The sequence below is a fragment of the Oncorhynchus clarkii genome, chromosome 30 (assembly GCF_045791955.1).
Source record: "Oncorhynchus clarkii lewisi isolate Uvic-CL-2024 chromosome 30, UVic_Ocla_1.0, whole genome shotgun sequence".
NCBI lineage: Eukaryota > Metazoa > Chordata > Actinopteri > Salmoniformes > Salmonidae > Oncorhynchus > Oncorhynchus clarkii.
The window spans coordinates 35,902,105-35,919,847 of record NC_092176.1 but is presented as its reverse complement, the minus strand read 5'-3'; the positions used below and the strand labels follow the sequence as shown (position 1 = coordinate 35,919,847).

Sequence of the window (17,743 nt, the reverse complement as noted above, 5' to 3'; positions counted from 1 at the left end):
AAAAGGTATTGGGGGGGGCGGAGTTAACGCAGACAGACACTGATGTACGTGCGCACACACATGCAGACAGACACTGATGTACGTGCGCACACACATGCAGACAGACAGACTTTACACACATTTTACTCACAGCTGATTTATAACCCAGGGCCATGAAACTGGTCATGCACACAGCTTTTTCTTCTAAAATCCCATGATGTTACCATTGATGTGTTATTCTTACAACATGCTCTCTATATTTTAATCATAAGCAGTGTTAAGGAAATGTATAATTGATTCTTGATAATATGTCATATGGAGATTCTCAACAATAAGGTGTTACTTACTCAGCGACGCTGCCTCTACTTCCCTGTTGTATTCACCAAGTCATACACTCCATTCTGTGTCATACAATCTGGAGTCACAACACCTTTTCCTTCAGCTCCTCTCCCCACTCACTACTCTCTGCTGTTGACCATTTCCAACAGTGGATGCTGATGGCAAACAATCAATTCACCATAGGCCACTTTATCAGTCATAATACTAGCTTTTTTGGAGGGACTAGAATACAAAGTTTTTCCAATGCAATGATGTCATTGCTCCTGGACAACAAAGGAACATGTCACCCTGATCCAGTTTCAGTTGCCCAGGCAGCAGTTGACAGTAGTATCTTTACAATGTTATGCAACCAGTGGTGCTGTGGTGCCATCTGTTGACTATCTGTGTCCCTGCAATCTGTCTGAAATAGATTGCATCATCGAAACCAGTATCAGGGTTGTATTTATCAGGGAACGTAACAGAATATTTTTTTTAACGTTCTCTAATGGAAAACTAAAATGAGCATTTCTTATTGGACCAGTTCAGGTAGACAGACCCTTCCTGTTTCAATAAGTGTTTTTCCATTTTGTGCCTAATGAACACACCCCAGGCTCATGTGCCTCATTTCATATGAAAGAGAAGTGCAAACTGCAGATATCGATCCACTGTCTGGACTATTACGTGACTCAGGGGCTAGATGGAATCTGTTGCTGAAGGCTTTATGGAATTAAATCATGAATCAATACAAACCGAACACTGAAAATGAATTAAAGTTGCGGACGTCTATAATGGGTTGATAAGCTTCACTGTTAATGTCTGGTCCTAAATCATGACTAGTGCAGGTGTATTTATGTCTGCAATAGTGCAGGTGTATTTATGTCTGTACTAGTACAGGTGTATTTATGTCTGTACTAGTGCAGGTGTATTTATGTCTGTACTAGTACAGGTGTATTTATGTCTGTACTAGTACAGGTGTATTTATGTCTGCAATAGTGCAGGTGTATTTATGTCTGTACTAGTGCAGGTGTATTTCTGTCTGTACTAGTGCAGGTGTATTTATGTCTGTACTAGTACAGGTGTATTTCTGTCTGTACTAGTGCAGGTGTATTTCTGTCTGTACTAGTACAGGTGTATTTATGTCTGTACTAGTACAGGTGTATTTCTGTCTGTACTAGTGCAGGTGTATTTATGTCTGTACTAGTACAGGTGTATTTATGTCTGTACTAGTACAGGTGTATTTATGTCTGCAATAGTGCAGGTGTATTTATGTCTGTACTAGTACAGGTGTATTTATGTCTGTACTAGTACAGGTGTATTTATGTCTGTACTAGTACAGGTGTATTTATGTCTGCAATAGTGCAGGTGTATTTATGTCTGCAATAGTGCAGGTGTATTTATGTCTGTACTAGTACAGGTGTATTTATGTCTGCAATAGTGCAGGTGTATTTATGTCTGTACTAGTGCAGGTGTATTTATGTCTGCAATAGTGCAGGTGTATTTATGTCTGTACTAGTACAGGTGTATTTATGTCTGTACTAGTGCAGGTGTATTTATGTCTGCAATAGTGCAGGTGTATTTATGTCTGCAATAGTGCAGGTGTATTTCTGTCTGTACTAGTGCAGGTGTATTTATGTCTGTACTAGTGCAGGTGTATTTCTGTCTGTACTAGTGCAGGTGTATTTATGTCTGTACTAGTGCAGGTGTATTTATGTCTGTACTTTGCTGACAATGGAGTGGTTATATAGAATCAAGTTGAATTTCAAATCAATCCCCTAGACTAGCTTGAGCAAAAAAGCAAAAACCTGAACGAGAAGCTGTTGCAGGTCAAACTCAGCAGTACTCATTCATATCTTACCTTCAGTATGTTGTGATTCCAAATATTCTTGCTTCCGATAGTTTAATGAACTAAGTTGTTGTTTTGTAGATTGAAGAGGAGCTGGCTTCCCTTCAGAAGGAGCGTACAGAGAGGATCAAGCACCTACTGGAGCGCCAGTCAAGAGAGATTGACATGTTCGACATGGAGAGTCTCCGTCTGGGCTTTGGTAACCTGGGGGCCCTGGACCCCCCCAAGGATGACTACAGATGACCAGCCCTGGTAACCTGGACCCCCCCAAGGATGACTACAGATGACTAGACCATCCCTGGTAACCTGGGCTCCTGGACCCCCAAGGATGACTACAGAGGACCAGTCCTGGTAACCCTGGACCCCCAAGGATGACTACAGATGACCAGCCCGGGTAACCTGGAACCCCCCCCCCCCCCCCAAGGATGACTAGACCAGCGCTGGTAATCTCCTCGTGGCCTCTGTCTCTCGATCTTCATCCTTTGGTCTGACCCTCCTCATCCCGCTGACCTGGTCTGGTTTGACCAGTTGGGGTCTTTAGTCACTGATTCTCACACACACACACACCAACCCAGTGCTAGTCTAATGCCAACGGGGCCCCCAATCTCGTGGTACTTTCTTTTTTTTTTTTTTACTAGGTAAGTCAGTAAATTCGTCACAAGATGACAAAAAATGCTAGACAACTTCCTAGGCTTTCTTTCTTTTAAAGAATAACAATGTCAGTGTTCCTGTTTCTTGTGCAGTGATGGCACTTGTAGTGTGACTAAGCAGAAACCAGAGAGGGAGAAGAAGACAGAACGAGCACGACGATAAGTGAATAATGTTGTGTTGCTCAATGATCACGCATTAGAGGTTAATAATTGGTTAAAACTGTGCAAAACTTCAAGCCCAAAAACAAACTGATCCTTCAACTCTTTTTTTAGATTTATATTCATCAGGACATTTTTATGTAAAAAATGTTAAGCAAATGTTTTAAGTCATAATGTACATATTTGGTACGTGAATCAGTTTGATTATAAACTTGACTTGGGAGGGACACTGAGGAGAGAGACTTGCAATGCACCCTGGTACTCCTGATTCTCTGCACTGGCATGTAATGTGAATATTACATGGTTACGTCTGGAATTGCACACTATTCCCTATGTAGTGCAGTACTTCTAGGGCAATAGGGGTGTGATTTGAGACGGCGCCCATGTGAATCCCTACTCCCAGGTAGCACAAAGGGCTTTGTCGCAGGGGGAGGGACATGTATTTTGTGTATAGAACAATTTATGTAGAGCTTTTACTTATTTTCGTATTTTAATTGCTATTCAAATATTTCTTTTTTAATGGACGATTACTCCTCTTCCTTCAGTAAGTCGACTCGATCGCTCAATGTGTTTCTTGAAATTCGTCATTCTTTTTGCTTTAAAAGCTGCGAAGTATTTTCTTATCAACCAGATCAGTAAATAAATGCTTTATCTTTGCATGCACTTTCATTTCATTTTCCAGGATTACGAGAAAGCATGAATCTGTCAGAGCTTTTAATTATATTTGTAAATAAAGTGCTCATCACACAACTTCTGTCATTGGATTTTTAACTGAAATACATGATTTGCTGTATACAGGTAGTCATGGATTTGAGTTTGCTGATGCTCCCTAATAATATGGTGACATCTTGGCCACATTCAAGGTCCACCACTGAACGGTTTATGCAGGGCCAGGTTGTGTTAAAGGAGCACTCCACCACATTTTCATTATCGCCAGTGTCTACAAAAATAACTGATGCAACCATAGAGTAACTCATTCAAACAGTGTTGGAGAACGGTCAGCGACTAAAGATTGTAAACCAAACAAGATTAGCCGTTTTGTTTGATCATGGTGATAGAGAGATGACTTTTTAATGAGTCAGCATGAACAACTCTAGGGCATTGCTCACATAATACAATTGTAAAATAAATCAGTGTGGCAAAAAAAAGGCATTGTGGTTCCTGCATAATGTTAATTTCTGAATACTCCTTTGTTTATTTTCCAGCCAGTTGCTCATAGAGTTTAGGGACATAATTATCCCATTCTGCCTGATAGCAGGTTCCAGCCATGGGAACTCCCAGTCCGTATTTCTGGCGGAATTCTTGGATCTTGAACTTGCCGCGGTTGTCTCCACAGCAGTTGGTGAGGACGGGCTCCGTACAGGAGAGGTTTCCGGACTGCTCATAGACCAGCCACACATACCTGTGGAGACCTGGGACACACACACAGAGACAGGAACAAAGATGTCACGTGGTCAATGAGGGAGGAAGTGCAAAGGCTATGTGAAGCAATGCACCACATGTCCAATAATACATACACATTCAAGTTTCAGAAATTCCTAGAGGAATAGAAGTCGCTCCAAATCATTGGATAAGGTTACCAGTGCCTTTTGGAGGGCCAGACCCAACGTAGTCGGACATGACACATCCACTGGATACATCGTTTCCCTTCATGTTCACCACCAGAAAGTGATGCCACTCCCTTCAAAAAAAAATATGGTTATCCAACATCCAAGAAAACATTTAAGAAATAAGATTATCGATAACACAATCTGTTGGCTTCAGAAATCATCAAGGGGTGAAAAGGTCAAGCAACGCTTTGAATAATCGATCAGAGAGCCAATAAAAAGGGAGTTGCAGCCTAGGGCTGAGCGATATGGCCCGAAAAAATAATCTTGATATATTCACATAATTTGTTCTCAATAAGCTTTTATTGTACAATTAAAAAGGTCAAGCCTCCACGCCAAAAGACCCACTAATTTGATCAAAATAGCTAAATCTACTTTTTATCCCCAATAATCACTGATCTGGTTGTCAAGTCTATGAAAATGCAATTTACCAGAACAATGCATAATGCACATTCACTCTTAACGCCTGCTATAAGTCAGTCATTTATCAAAAATTAACCCAGGTCTCAAACAATGTCAAGCAAAAGCCCACATGCTAGTGAGTAGCCAGCCAACTTGGATCTATCTGCTAGTAACAAGGTAGAACAGTTTAAGCATTATGAACACACCCTTCGATGTTTGAACAGCATGCTAGCTTGTCCATTTTTTCCCCCAGATGTTGATATTAAGTGACTAACTAATTTCTCAGAATGAGAACGAGTTACCAAAACCCAGTGCTAGTCTAATGACAAATGGGCCCCCAATCCTTTTCTTTTAACTAGGCAAGTCAGTAAATTTGTCACAAATGACAAAATGCTGGACAACTTCCTAGGCTTTCTTTTAAAGAATAACAATACAATGTCAGTGTTCCTGTTTCTTGTGCAGTGATGGCACTTGTAGTGTGACTAAGCAGAAACCAGAGGGAGAAGACAGAACGAGCACGACGATAAGTGAATAATGTTGTGTTGCTCAATGATCAAGGTTAATAATTGGTTAAAACTGTGCAAAAACTAAGCCCAACAAACTGATCCTTCTCATCTTCTTGGTGCTGCTTTCAGTTCCTTCAACTCTTTTTTTCAGGACATTTGTGTAAAATTTAAGCAAATGTTGATATTAAGATACCAAATCCTTAGATAGTGTTTAATGCTTACTGCACATGTATACAACAGTCGTGATGTTTCAGTCGTCTGCTCTGCACATCATCTGAGGAGTTGAGACATAAAAAAGGGTATCATGAGAAAGGTTAACTTCTCTATTATATGTGTTGGTGTCCATGTGACCCATTCTGTTGGACCAAACCTCAAACAGCAAGTTGAAACCACTTGTCAGAGACAAAGAAGTGATCTCTCAGCTTTGTTGTTGTAAGTGTGTGTGTGAGTGAGAGAGAAAAATGGGAAGGTGCACACAGCACAGAAGAAGCAAAGGGGTTAGACCCCCCCCCCCAAAAAAAGACACTCAAACACAATAGTAAGTGTGATTCCGCAGAAGCATGCATTTAGAATATTGTGCCAAAACTAATTTGATATATCGCCCAGCCCTACGGCAGCCCACCCAAATTTGGGGTCTTTCCTGCTGGGTGCGTCGGGGTCGGTCATGGCCAGGGTGTACAGCTTTGTGGAGTCACACCCCTCCCACTCTATAGAGGTGGGACGGCTCTGCACCTGTGAAGAAACAAACCAAGGGGAATGTAGTTGGTCTCAATAAATTTCAAGCCCATCCCATTTTGGTAATAATTCACACAAGCAGTGGTCAATATAGTTGGTATCGCGAACAAACACCCTACAAGCCAAAAATACTTTCACAAGTCAAGGATGGTATCACAATACAAGCATTCCACTACACTCGCATTAACATCTGGTAATCAAATGTATTTGACCAATAAAAATGGTTGCTATCACAAATACAAACCACAGTTGATATAGTTGGTATAACAAACAATAAGCAAAAAAATCAGTTTAATGTATTAAGGATATTCGATTGAACGAACTGTGGATAATTATGTTAATTTGAGTTAGGCCAAAAATCCTTCACTAAGAGAGTGCTGATTACCATAGTCATTGCCCAACCCTCTTCTCTGCAGTGCAGACAGTCAGTGTATGGTCGGTCTGACCATATGCAGACCTCTTATGCAGTCTAAGCAAGACGAACATTATTGCACACTGACACGGTTTTGTGCATTGTGTCACATTTTTGCAAATAAACCTGGTCTTGCAAATTCTAGCTAGCTAGCAATCAATATGGCTATTCTGCTACCAATCAATAACATTTTTTTAAATGAGCTTATTTCATGTAATGTATCAACTACTATCTATTGAGCATAATCGTGAGCACGTGCTGTTAACCCTACAACTCTGAATTATATTCGAGACAGTAGCTAGTTTGCAAGCTAACTCCACAGAACAATGAGATATTTTACCGGATGTATGAATGTGAAGCATCCGCTTGGCGTTTCCGCTCACTACCAAATATGTAGTGAAAGGAAGCACGCTGGCCGGAGAAGATGGAACGATATGGATTTTGGATGACATTCTGCACATTTTCGCACCAATTAAACATTTGTTCTCAATACAGTTCTCTGTTCCCAACTATAATATGTTGTGGACTAAGTTGTAGACTTTACCCTTTCCAAAAGTGTGTGTATATATCGCGTATAGGAGTGCAAAGGCGAATTCAGTTATTGCACAGGCGCACCTCAGATAGGCGGCGCAGATACAGGCTAGAACGCGCCAATAGGATCGCATTAGCTCGTGTTTGGCTCAGCCCACTATGACTCGTTTGTTCCCATTGGAAACGACAGGCGTGGTCTATCTTGGTTTAGTTATTTTAAAAAATATTCGCTAAATCGTTAGTTATGTCAAAGATGAACGCCGATGCAACGGCGAGTAACTCAATCGAACAGTGTACACCACAGTGTTGGAGAAAGGTCAGCGACTAAAGAACATAAACCAAACACGATTAGCTGTTTTGTTTGACTGATCATAGGGATAGAGAGTACTTTTTAATGGAGTCGGCATGAACAAATCTAGGGCATTGCTCACAGAACACAATTGTAAAATAAACGAGTGTGGCACAAAAAGGGCGTTGCAGTTATCACAGCTACACAATGTTCATTTCTGAATACTCATTTACTTTGTTCATTTACTTGTTTTGCCCACTTTGGTCCCATTGGAAAAGACAGGCATGGTCTATCTTGGTTTAGTTCTAAAATAAATACTCGTTCGTCTTTGACAGTACCTGTGTTGGCGTGAGCACTTTGCCCAACTCGTCGATTTCAAGAGAGCCATACTTGACATGGAGGGTCTGTGCAGGCTTCTCATCCACCTCTGTTAGGGCAAGATTCCCTGTCCACTGGCTTAAATCTACCGGCATTTTGACTGATTCCGGAGAGCTGCAAACAGGAGCTGCTTTGACTTATTCTGCACAAAAACACAAGGGGGCAGGCACAGGCAGGGCTCAGAGTCCCGACTATGCATTGCGTTTAGGCCAATCACAGTACGTCTAGCTCTGCAGTTAGCACTTGTGATTGGCCTAAGGTTCTGTCAATCCCTCACTTTACTGCCCAATGACGCGAATTTATCTTTCTAGAATGTTCTTTTCATGACCAAGGTCCACTCCTACTCGAATTGTCACGTTTTGCTGATAAAGCTACATTGTGTCTTTAAGATTTAGAAACATATATATAAATTACCTACATTTCAGACACTTTTGTGTTAGTTTTCCCTGAGTTAGATTTCACTCTAGAGAAAGAGATAATAGGCTGTCTGTCACCTTCTCAGTGAACTTGGGTAACCCGCCTCGTTGATCAGCGCGGTGACAGCGGTATTAACTGTCAATAAACTAGAAATCCCCTGCTGCACCTTTAAGAAGGTAAGTGTTGGGTGTGGTTTGAAGTTTCCGGATAAACGCCCGCGAGTAAACAGCCAGGTAGCCAAATGGCTGAACAATTATAGCATGTGGCAGTTCCATGGAGAAGAAAAAATATTGAATTATTGTGGCTCATAATTCCTATATCAGTTACTCTAACCAGTTATGTAAACTAGGTGTAGAGGTGTGTTGTGTCACCGCATGCACAACAGGTAGTCAGACAGAGGTTGGCAACCAAAGCATTTGTCTAACGATAAATCAGAGTATATATGCTATACAGTAGGAGGAATAATTATGAATGGCTTCGCAGTTGCAATTTTTCTTCAGGTCATGCATCAGACCGGTGAGTGTCCACTTGTGACATGTTTATGGAATATAATCCATTGTTTTTAGCCTAGACAGTGAAATTAGTTATATTAGGTCTGACGTTTTGATCTATATAGGCCTACTGTTCACTTTTATAAGCAATTTTTTGAATCGCGTCTCTTGTCTTAAATTATCGTGCTCATTGTTTTTATGAAAGTTGCAGCAAACGGGCGCTCGGATGAAACTACTGTAGCTGGAACACTGGGAGAGAATATTATACTTCCATGTTGGAACACTGCGACCAATGTGACCCCCTCATTCACGCGATGGATGACGAATGGCCAGTTTACCATTGAACACAATCATTCCATTATAATTCCAATATCCCCAAGTGAAGGGCACCTGACCATACTGTACAATCAAAGCTTGTACATCAACAAAATTAATCTATCAGATGAGGGGACCTATCTCTGTGATTCTTTACCCCATAACAACAAAACTCAAACAAGTCTCACATTGCAAATAGTCAGTAAGTATCTGTGTTCTATCATAACAATGTGTGTTGATGTCCTTCATATAATGACTTGCAGATACTGTACTTGGTCAATTGCCCTGGCAGTTGCCCTAGAAATTATTTTGAACAATTATTGCCTTGAAACTGGTTATTCCGGATTATTTGGTGCTGGGGCTGGTTTCATAGCACATGCTGTAGTAGCCTGTGTGTTTTGTAGGCATTTGAACAATCATGATCAGAGGGGTACTGCAGTGTTACCTTGACCATTATGTAGTATATGATGGATGGATGGAATGGGACTGTATAATTTTTTTTACAAACGTTGTGTATGTTATGGAATCAGTCCACATTGCTCAATAATGAAAGATGGGTGCCTTGGGTTGTAACAAGGCTTGATTGTTGAAAACCGTCCTCACAGTATACAAGTGTTTCGTATTGCGTCAGATAACAACATTGACGAATACGCTGATTCGGTGTGCGAGTTCATTAGAACGTGCGTTGAAGATGTCGTTCCCATAGCAACGATTAAAACATTCCCTAACCAGAAACCGTGGATTGATGGCAGCATTCGTGTGAAACTGAAAGCGCGAACCACTGCTTTTAATCAGGGCAAGGTGTCTGGTAACATGACCGAATACAAACAGTGCAGCTATTTCCTCCGCAAGGCTATCAAACAAGCTAAGCGCCAGTACAGAGACAAAGTAGAATCTCAATTCAACGGCTCAGACACAAGAGGCATGTGGCAGGGTCTACAGTCAATCACGGACTACAGGAAGAAATCCAGCCCAGTCACGGACCAGGATGTCTTGCTTCCAGGCAGACTAAATAACTTTTTTGCCCGCTTTGAGGACAATACAGTGCCACTGACACGGCCTGCAACGAAAACATGCGGTCTCTCCTTCACTGCAGCCGAGGTGAGTAAGACATTTAAACGTGTTAACCCTCGCAAGGCTGCAGGCCCAGACGGCATCCCCAGCCGCGCCCTCAGAGCATGCGCAGACCAGCTGGCCGGTGTGTTTACGGACATATTCAATCAATCCCTATACCAGTCTGCTGTTCCCACATGCTTCAAGAGGGCCACCATTGTTCCTGTTCCCAAGAAAGCTAAGGTAACTGAGCTAAACGACTACCGCCCCGTAGCACTCACATCCGTCATCATGAAGTGCTTTGAGAGACTAGTCAAGGACCATATCACCTCCACCCTACCTGACACCCTAGACCCACTCCAATTTGCTTACCGCCCAAATAGGTCCACAGACGATGCAATCTCAACCACACTGCACACTGCCCTAACCCATCTGGACAAGAGGAATACCTATGTGAGAATGCTGTTCATCGACTACAGCTCGGCATTCAACACCATAGTACCCTCCAAGCTCGTCATCAAGCTCGAGACCCTGGGTCTCGACCCCGCCCTGTGCAACTGGGTACTGGACTTCCTGACGGGCCGCCCCCAGGTTGTGAGGGTAGGCAACAACATCTCCTCCCCGCTGATCCTCAACACTGGGGCCCCACAAGGGTGCGTTCTGAGCCCTCTCCTGTACTCCCTGTTCACCCACGACTGCGTGGCCACGCACGCCTCCAACTCAATCATCAAGTTTGCGGACGACACAACAGTGGTAGGCTTGATTACCAACAACGACGAGACGGCCTACAGGGAGGAGGTGAGGGCCCTCGGAGTGTGGTGTCAGGAAAATAACCTCACACTCAACGTCAACAAAACTAAGGAGATGATTGTGGACTTCAGGAAACAGCAGAGGGAACACCCCCCTATCCACATCGATGGAACAGTAGTGGAGAGGGTAGCAAGTTTTAAGTTCCTCGGCATACACATCACAGACAAACTGAATTGGTCCACTCACACAGACAGCATCGTGAAGAAGGCGCAGCAGCGCCTCTTCAACCTCAGGAGGCTGAAGAAATTCGGCTTGTCACCAAAAGCACTCACAAACTTCTACAGATGCACAATCGAGAGCATCCTGGCGGGCTGTATCACCGCCTGGTATGGCAACTGCACTGCCCTCAACCGTAAGGCTCTCCAGAGGGTAGTGAGGTCTGCACAACGCATCACCGGGGGCAAACTACCTGCCCTCCAGGACACCTACACCACCCGATGTCACAGGAAGGCCATAAAGATCATCAAGGACATCAACCACCCGAGCCACTGCCTGTTCACCCCGCTATCATCCAGAAGGCGAGGTCAGTACAGGTGCATCAAAGCTGGGACCGAGAGACTGAAAAACAGCTTCTATCTCAAGGCCATCAGACTGTTAAACAGCCACCACTAACACTGAGTGGCTGCTGCCAACACACTGACACTGACTCAACTCCAGCCACTTTAATAATGGGAATTGATGGGAAATGATGTAAATATATCACTAGCCACTTTAAACAATGCTACCTTATATAATGTTACTTACCCTACATTATTCATCTCATATGCATACGTATATACTGTACTCTATATCATCGGCTGTATCCTTATGTAATACATGTATCACTAGCCACTTTAAACTATGCCACTTTGTTTACATACTCATCTCATTTGTACATACTGTACTCAATACCATCTACTGTATCTTGCCTATGCTGCTCTGTACCATCACTCATTCATATATCCTTATGTACATATTCTTTATCCCCTTACACTGTGTACAAGACAGTAGTTTTGGAATTGTTAGTTAGATTACTTGTTATTACTGCATTGTCGGAACTAGAAGCACAAGCATTTCGCTACACTCGCATTAACATCTGCTAACCATGTGTATGTGACAAATAAAAATTTGATTTGATTTGAAGTGGAAAATGTCTGCCTTCTTTGGCAACACTATAGTAAAGTATATCATGTTTACTTCTTGCAGGTGGTCCTGACAATAGCATCATAGACATCCAGCCAGCCACGCCTCTTTCCAACGGAACCCTCTTTGTTGTCAGGGGTTCCACGGTGTCATTCAACTGCTCCAGCTTGTCCTACCCCTCCCAGAGCCTGTCCTGGGGGTTTCAGGGTGTGGCGTCCAGTAATGACTCTCTGGCGGTGGGCAGTGGGTCGTGGCTGGACTTCAGGATAGAGGATGTTCAGCCCACAGCTCAGGGGAACTACAGCTGCAGAGCCCAGAACTCAATCTCCCAGAAGGCTGCTGGCTCTAGCACAGAGCTGCTTGTATACTGTAGGTGACTGACTATAAGGGAAACAGACTTAATGGTCTCTGATAGTGGTTGATTAGTGACAATTTGAATATCGGTATATATCCTAAGCTCCTAATAGATACCTATCAGATACAGTGGCCAGTGGTGCTTGTTCAAATGACTTGTGTACCTATCTTATTGTTGTGTAATAACCCAAATACCTCATCAATTCTATACTGTAAAGAGCATCCATCTTTCTCCTTTAGATTCCCCAGAGAGGCACCCAGAGTGTCTGTGGAACGCAGGGAAGGATCTGTCCCATGTCCAATTCAGCTGTAGCTGGTTTGGAGGCTACCCCTCTCCCACGTTATTCTGGGGGGAGAAGCATCAGACGTCAGGGAGCCATGGGAAGCAGGTGTTTGTTTTGTGGGGGTTAAAACATTACTTCATTGGATACATGCTTTTAAAATATATATAAAACATTTTTGTGTGTGTGTGTGTTATCCTCAATTATTTCCTTTGTGGTTCTTTTAGGTGGCTGGACAACTGATGGAGTCGGAGGAGACAGATAATCTGGTGGTGAATCTGAACAGGTCATTGTTGTTCGATGGGCAGATGCTGAAGTGTAATGGGCATCACCCTACGATAAGTCCAGGAGAGGATAAGTTCTGCTCCTTCACCCTGAGTAAGTGAGAGACTACCGCAAATGTAGTGAATGGAACACTTCCCTATATAGTGCACTACTTCTGAACAGGACCCATAGGTAAATAAGTGTACTATATAGGCAATAGGGTGCCATTTGGGATGCACACCCAGCCAACATCTGATATGCCTTTTGTTTGCATTCAGCTTTATGGTTTCTATATTGCAACTGTACATAGATGCCCCGAAACGTGTCAATATCAGTTCTGCATTCAATTGTACAACTGACTAGGTATCCCCCTCTCCTTTCTGTTGTATAACTGACTAGGTATCCCCCTTTCATTTCTGTTGTACAACTGACTAGGTATCCCCCTTTCCTTTCTGTTGTATAACTGACTAGGTATCCCCCTCTCCTTTCTGTTGTACAACTGACTAGGTATCCCCCTCTCCTTTCTGTTGTACAACTGACTAGGTATCCCTCCTTTCTGTTGTACAACTGACTAGGTACCCCCCTTTCTGTTGTACAACTGACTAGGTACCCCCCTTTCTGTTGTACAACTGACTAGGTATCCCCCTTTCTGTTGTACAACTGACTAGGTATCCCCCTTTCTGTTGTACAACTGACTAGGTATCCCACCTTTCCTTTCTATTGTACAACTGACTAGGTTATCCCCCTTTCCTTTCTGTTGTACAACTGACTAGGTATCCCCCTTTCTGTTGTACAACTGACTAGGTATCCCCTTTCAGTTCAGGGTGCTTTATTGGGACACCCTACCATTGGCCAATTTATTGATACGATGATGTTGGGTAATTACTAAAAGAGACATCTCGTCTGTCTCTTATTTACTTTCAGCTTTTAACCAACTGAATGGTTTCCACAACTGTACAAAGCTCATAGAATATTAGTAATGTGTGAAACACCCAGTGGCTGTGGCACACCTGGTCTGATTCCAAAAGAAACCTGCAAAGGAGGGAGCTGTCTTTGTGATTCCAGAAAGGCGAGATATTTTGAAGTAATTTATCAGCGTTTCTGAGCACCAGGCAAGATGACTCAAACAATGAGGAAGAACAAAAATAATGTGTTACCTACACCTCTTACCAGGCTATACTTTTCCCATTTCACACCCAACGCAGTTTGTGTGATTGTGTGCATACCTGTAAAGAAGGATATCTAGCTAGATGTGTATCTATCACTAACCCAGTCTAAACCCCTGTCTCCCTCCTTGTCCCCTAGAGTCCCCCTATCCTGAAGGGGAACCACTAGTCACAGCGGTAGAAGGAACCAACGTGACATTAACGTGTACAGAGTCCAACTCCCTGCCTCCAGCCCTCACCAGCTGGCAGAGGACAGCCCAGCAGGAGGACGTAGTCTCCGGCCCTAAGTACGTCCTGTCAGAGCAGGGCCCCACCTTCACCCTCACTATAGTCAACATCACCAAGCAGGACGAGGGCTTCTACTTCTGCAGGAGCGAGAACCCACTGATGGTCCGCGAGTTGGAGATCTATTTAACAGTTGAAGGTTAGTTCAGAGAGGTGTGTGTTTACAGATTGGATATCTCTGCAGACTCCATCTGGTCCTTGTGATAATCTATGTTGATGATCTTACAGGTGCAGAAAGGTAGCAAGGCAACACCTTCCCTGGAATGTCGCTAAACCTGTTGCCTCTCCCTGTTAGCTTCTAACAAGACTCTTTAGATTATTGTACATTCATTTCTCTTTAGTGACTTTACTTTTTTTTACTTAATCATGTCTAATGTTGTTTTGTTTCCACAGCCACCTCTCAATACACTGGAGCAATCATAGGGATATTCCTAGCTATTTTGATAGTAGGATCTGGGATTGTTATTGCTAAAACAATATACTCCAACCGTGACCGAATATGCCTGGGTAAGATCTTTTTCCCATGCATTATAATGTTCCTTTTGTTGATAGGGCTTAAACTTTGTAACTGCCCGTGCCATATCAGATTATCTGCCTTTGTTATTTTCAGGGGTGCAATTTTCACTGGGGACGGGGACATAACTAAAAATAATAGTTATGCCCCCCCCCCCCTAAAACCAAAGTTGTACCCCTGGTTATTTTTGTATAATTTCATGAAAGGCAATGGATAATATGACCCCCATCACCTAAGATAATATAAGATATACTTTGATGATAACTGACTTGTGAAGTTACCGAATTGCTAAAAGATATATGCAAATACTAACTACCTACTTTGAAATCTAAATATACATTTTTTTTATTACAGGTAATGGATTTGAGCAAATGGGGGAGAGAGGAGATGTGTTGAGCCTGGTAGAGGCAGATGAAGAGGAGGTGTTTCATGAAGCTATACCCAGACTGCCACCTCTGCCTCTGACCAACGGACACAATACTACACTTGTAGAGATACACACAATACCATCCAGTAAGGAATGATTTTCTGCTTCAAAGTTGTAGGGGGGGGGGGTATTTTCAAAATGTGTATTTGATATTAAATGTGTATTTGATATTAATAATGTGGCAATGTTGTATTTGCACATGTATCCGTAATACACAGTGGATAGAACTGTAACTGGGCGGCAGGTAGCCTAGCGGTTAAGAGCGCTGGGTTCGAATCCCAGAGCCGACTAGATGAAAAATCTGTCTGTGCCCTTGAGCAAGGAACTTAACCCTAATTGCTCGTAAAAGTCGCTCTGGATAAGAATCTGCTAAATTACTCAAATATAACGGTTATGTTGCTGTTTTGTATTGATCTTATATTGTAGATGCAACTATAACCCAAATCTGTAACCAATCTCTTTTTCAGTTGACCACGAAGATGCAGAAATTCTTGAACATCCATTACAGCTAGAAGATAGAGATATCGATGAACTTGTCACATTTTAGGTGTTGTAAGACTTTAAGAAAACTATTTTGTTGTGTGTGTAATGATTGGTGGTTGGTTTGTACAGTATGTAGATACAGTTTATAGGTTTGCTTTTTACCACCCATTTGACCTTTGTTTTGTTTTCGCTTCAGGCTTATTGGGTGATATTTAACATGGTTATTTCAATTAATGGTTGCCATTAGCCTCATTTAAATTGCATATTTGACAATAATGTAACATTTTGTATTTCTCAAACACCAAATTAAACCTGTTTTTAAAAAATAAAATAAAAAAAGGCAGGGATGTAGTTCTCTCTCTTGTTTTTATATACAATTTTCAAGTTTGAATGCGTAGGCTTATCAGGGCCTAGTTTTAACAAATGGATTCGATAGGATTAAATCCATAGAAATAGAACGGAAGAATCGGTAGGCAGGTTCCGTTGACCCAGGTTTATTAGACAAGCAATGTTAAAAAAAAACATTGCAACATGTTTAATGGAAAGGCAGCTATAGAAGAAATGTTCTAGATTGACAACTTTTGTATTCGTTCGACGGGATTATTTTTTTTATCAAACTTTAACACGACAAATGATGGAAGCTGTATTTTTTTCGAATAAATGATGATTGGCGATTCATTTTTTGAAGATACGTGACGTCATCACGTCATCACGTAACTATAAAGCTCTACTCCACATTTTTTTTACGTGTATTTATATTTAACCTTTATTTAACTAGGCAAGTCAGTTAAGAACAAATTCTTATTTGCATTGAGGGCCTACCCTGGCCAAATCATTTGGGCCAATTGTGCGCCGCCCTATGGGACTCCCTATCACGGCCGGATGTAATACAGCCTGGATGTAACTAAATGTTTACTGTTTGCTTTTTCTATAAAACATTTTCTTTACAGGAACAAGATTGTCCTGACTTTACAGAACGCCTTGCTTTTCTGGTTGGCTGGCAAGTTTCACTATCCGATTACTTCAGATGTACATGAGCGCAGACCGTGGCGATGCGTTGGCACTCGTCCCAGAAATATATGATTCAGTTATTATTGCGTTGTGGCTTTCGCGGGCAACATGAAACAGATAGGTGGGAGGACATACAGGCTGTCGCCAATTTATTAATGCGTAATTTACCTAAGTGGGTAATGGAAACACTTCAGCCACTACAATTTGTATTCCACACTAGGTTTTTGTGAAAACATGTTTGGGGTGTGAGTGACGTCATTACGGTTTGGTTGACACAAGAAGCTTTCACGCACCCTAGCAGGCAATTGTCGCATTTATTTTCTATGCGAACATTCTAAACGTCGACAACAACAAAAATCACTGGATAAGTAATGCCAACATAGCAAGTGATTTGAATGGGGACAGTTGTTCTATTCATTATATTTCTATGCATTTAATCCTATCCGATAGCCGAAATCCAGATAGATATCTCTTTAAAAATGGTTCACTGTAGATCAAACAAATCAGGGACAAATCAATTGTACGTAATAGAAAACAAGAGTACATGTGCTAAAGTAGCCAATCAGGAAATCTGTACTGTACAGGAAATAGATAAATTATTCTCATTTTACTAAAAAACACGCAATAAAACAACAACAATTAGGCTATTTTACATCATTTAGCGATCTAAAGACATGATGGGCGCTCTGTTTTCCTCTTATTGACTGGAAGGCATTGTTAGATAACCAGGAAGTCAGTTAAGAACAAATTCTTATTTACAATGACGGGCTACCAGAAGGCAAAAGGCATCCTGCGGGGACGGGGGCTGAGATTAAAAATATAGGACAAAACACACATCACGACAAGAGTGACACCACAACACTACATAAAGATAGACCTAAAACAACAACAGCATGACATGAACACACAGCATGGTAGATATTGGAGCTGAGATCCGCCCA

The 17,743-nt window shown here is 42.1% G+C and overlaps 3 protein-coding genes across 8 annotated transcripts in view; 2 read left to right on the top strand and 1 right to left on the bottom strand.

Moving 5' to 3' along the window:
- LOC139389296 (serine/threonine-protein kinase TAO3-like) overlaps positions 1 to 3,699 on the top strand; it is a 137,777-nt gene extending 134,078 nt beyond the window's left edge. For all 5 annotated transcript variants that reach the window (XM_071135896.1, XM_071135895.1, XM_071135899.1 and 2 more), the window contains one exon: positions 2,222 to 3,699. In XM_071135896.1, coding sequence (XP_070991997.1) covers positions 2,222 to 2,383 — 162 coding nt within the window. In that variant the 3' untranslated portion in view covers positions 2,384 to 3,699. The remainder of the gene's footprint in view (positions 1 to 2,221) is intronic.
- Positions 3,700 to 3,985: 286 nt separating this feature from the next.
- Positions 3,986 to 7,995, bottom strand: LOC139389297 (phosphatidylethanolamine binding protein 1). The gene is made up of 4 exons (XM_071135900.1): positions 7,770 to 7,995; positions 6,087 to 6,196; positions 4,530 to 4,630; positions 3,986 to 4,361 (listed from the first exon to the last, which is right to left on the bottom strand). Exons 1-4 carry the CDS (start codon positions 7,902 to 7,904, stop codon positions 4,144 to 4,146), a joined length of 564 nt encoding a protein of 187 aa, XP_070992001.1. The 5' UTR covers positions 7,905 to 7,995; the 3' UTR covers positions 3,986 to 4,143.
- A 128-nt stretch (positions 7,996 to 8,123) lies between these two features.
- LOC139390038 (V-set and immunoglobulin domain-containing protein 10-like) lies at positions 8,124 to 16,134 on the top strand. 2 transcript variants are annotated; one of them, XM_071137149.1, is made up of 9 exons: positions 8,124 to 8,402; positions 8,923 to 9,234; positions 12,081 to 12,386; positions 12,612 to 12,760; positions 12,880 to 13,030; positions 14,222 to 14,506; positions 14,761 to 14,874; positions 15,236 to 15,394; positions 15,776 to 16,134. In XM_071137149.1, exons 2-9 carry the CDS (start codon positions 9,036 to 9,038, stop codon positions 15,853 to 15,855), a joined length of 1,443 nt encoding a protein of 480 aa, XP_070993250.1. In that variant the 5' UTR covers positions 8,124 to 8,402; positions 8,923 to 9,035; the 3' UTR covers positions 15,856 to 16,134. The 2 variants fall into 2 exon arrangements, with proteins under 2 accessions (XP_070993250.1, XP_070993249.1); XM_071137148.1 differs by lacking the exon at positions 8,124 to 8,402 and adding an exon at positions 8,423 to 8,742.
- The last annotated feature ends 1,609 nt before the right edge of the window (positions 16,135 to 17,743 follow it).

Coding starts and splice junctions, on each gene's coding strand:
- LOC139389297 (XM_071135900.1), bottom strand. CDS start 7,904: ATGCCGGTAGATTTAAGCCAGTGGACAGGGAATCTTGCCCTAACAGAG. Junction 4,631..6,086: donor AGGAAAGACCCCAAATTTGG/GTGGGCTGCCGT, acceptor TTTTTTTTGAAG/GGAGTGGCATCACTTTCTGG. Junction 4,362..4,529: donor TGGCCCTCCAAAAGGCACTG/GTAACCTTATCC, acceptor TGTGTGTCCCAG/GTCTCCACAGGTATGTGTGG.
- LOC139390038 (XM_071137148.1), top strand. CDS start 8,694: ATGAATGGCTTCGCAGTTGCAATTTTTCTTCAGGTCATGCATCAGACC. Junction 8,743..8,922: donor TCAGGTCATGCATCAGACCG/GTGAGTGTCCAC, acceptor TTTTTATGAAAG/TTGCAGCAAACGGGCGCTCG. Junction 12,761..12,879: donor CAGGGAGCCATGGGAAGCAG/GTGTTTGTTTTG, acceptor TGGTTCTTTTAG/GTGGCTGGACAACTGATGGA.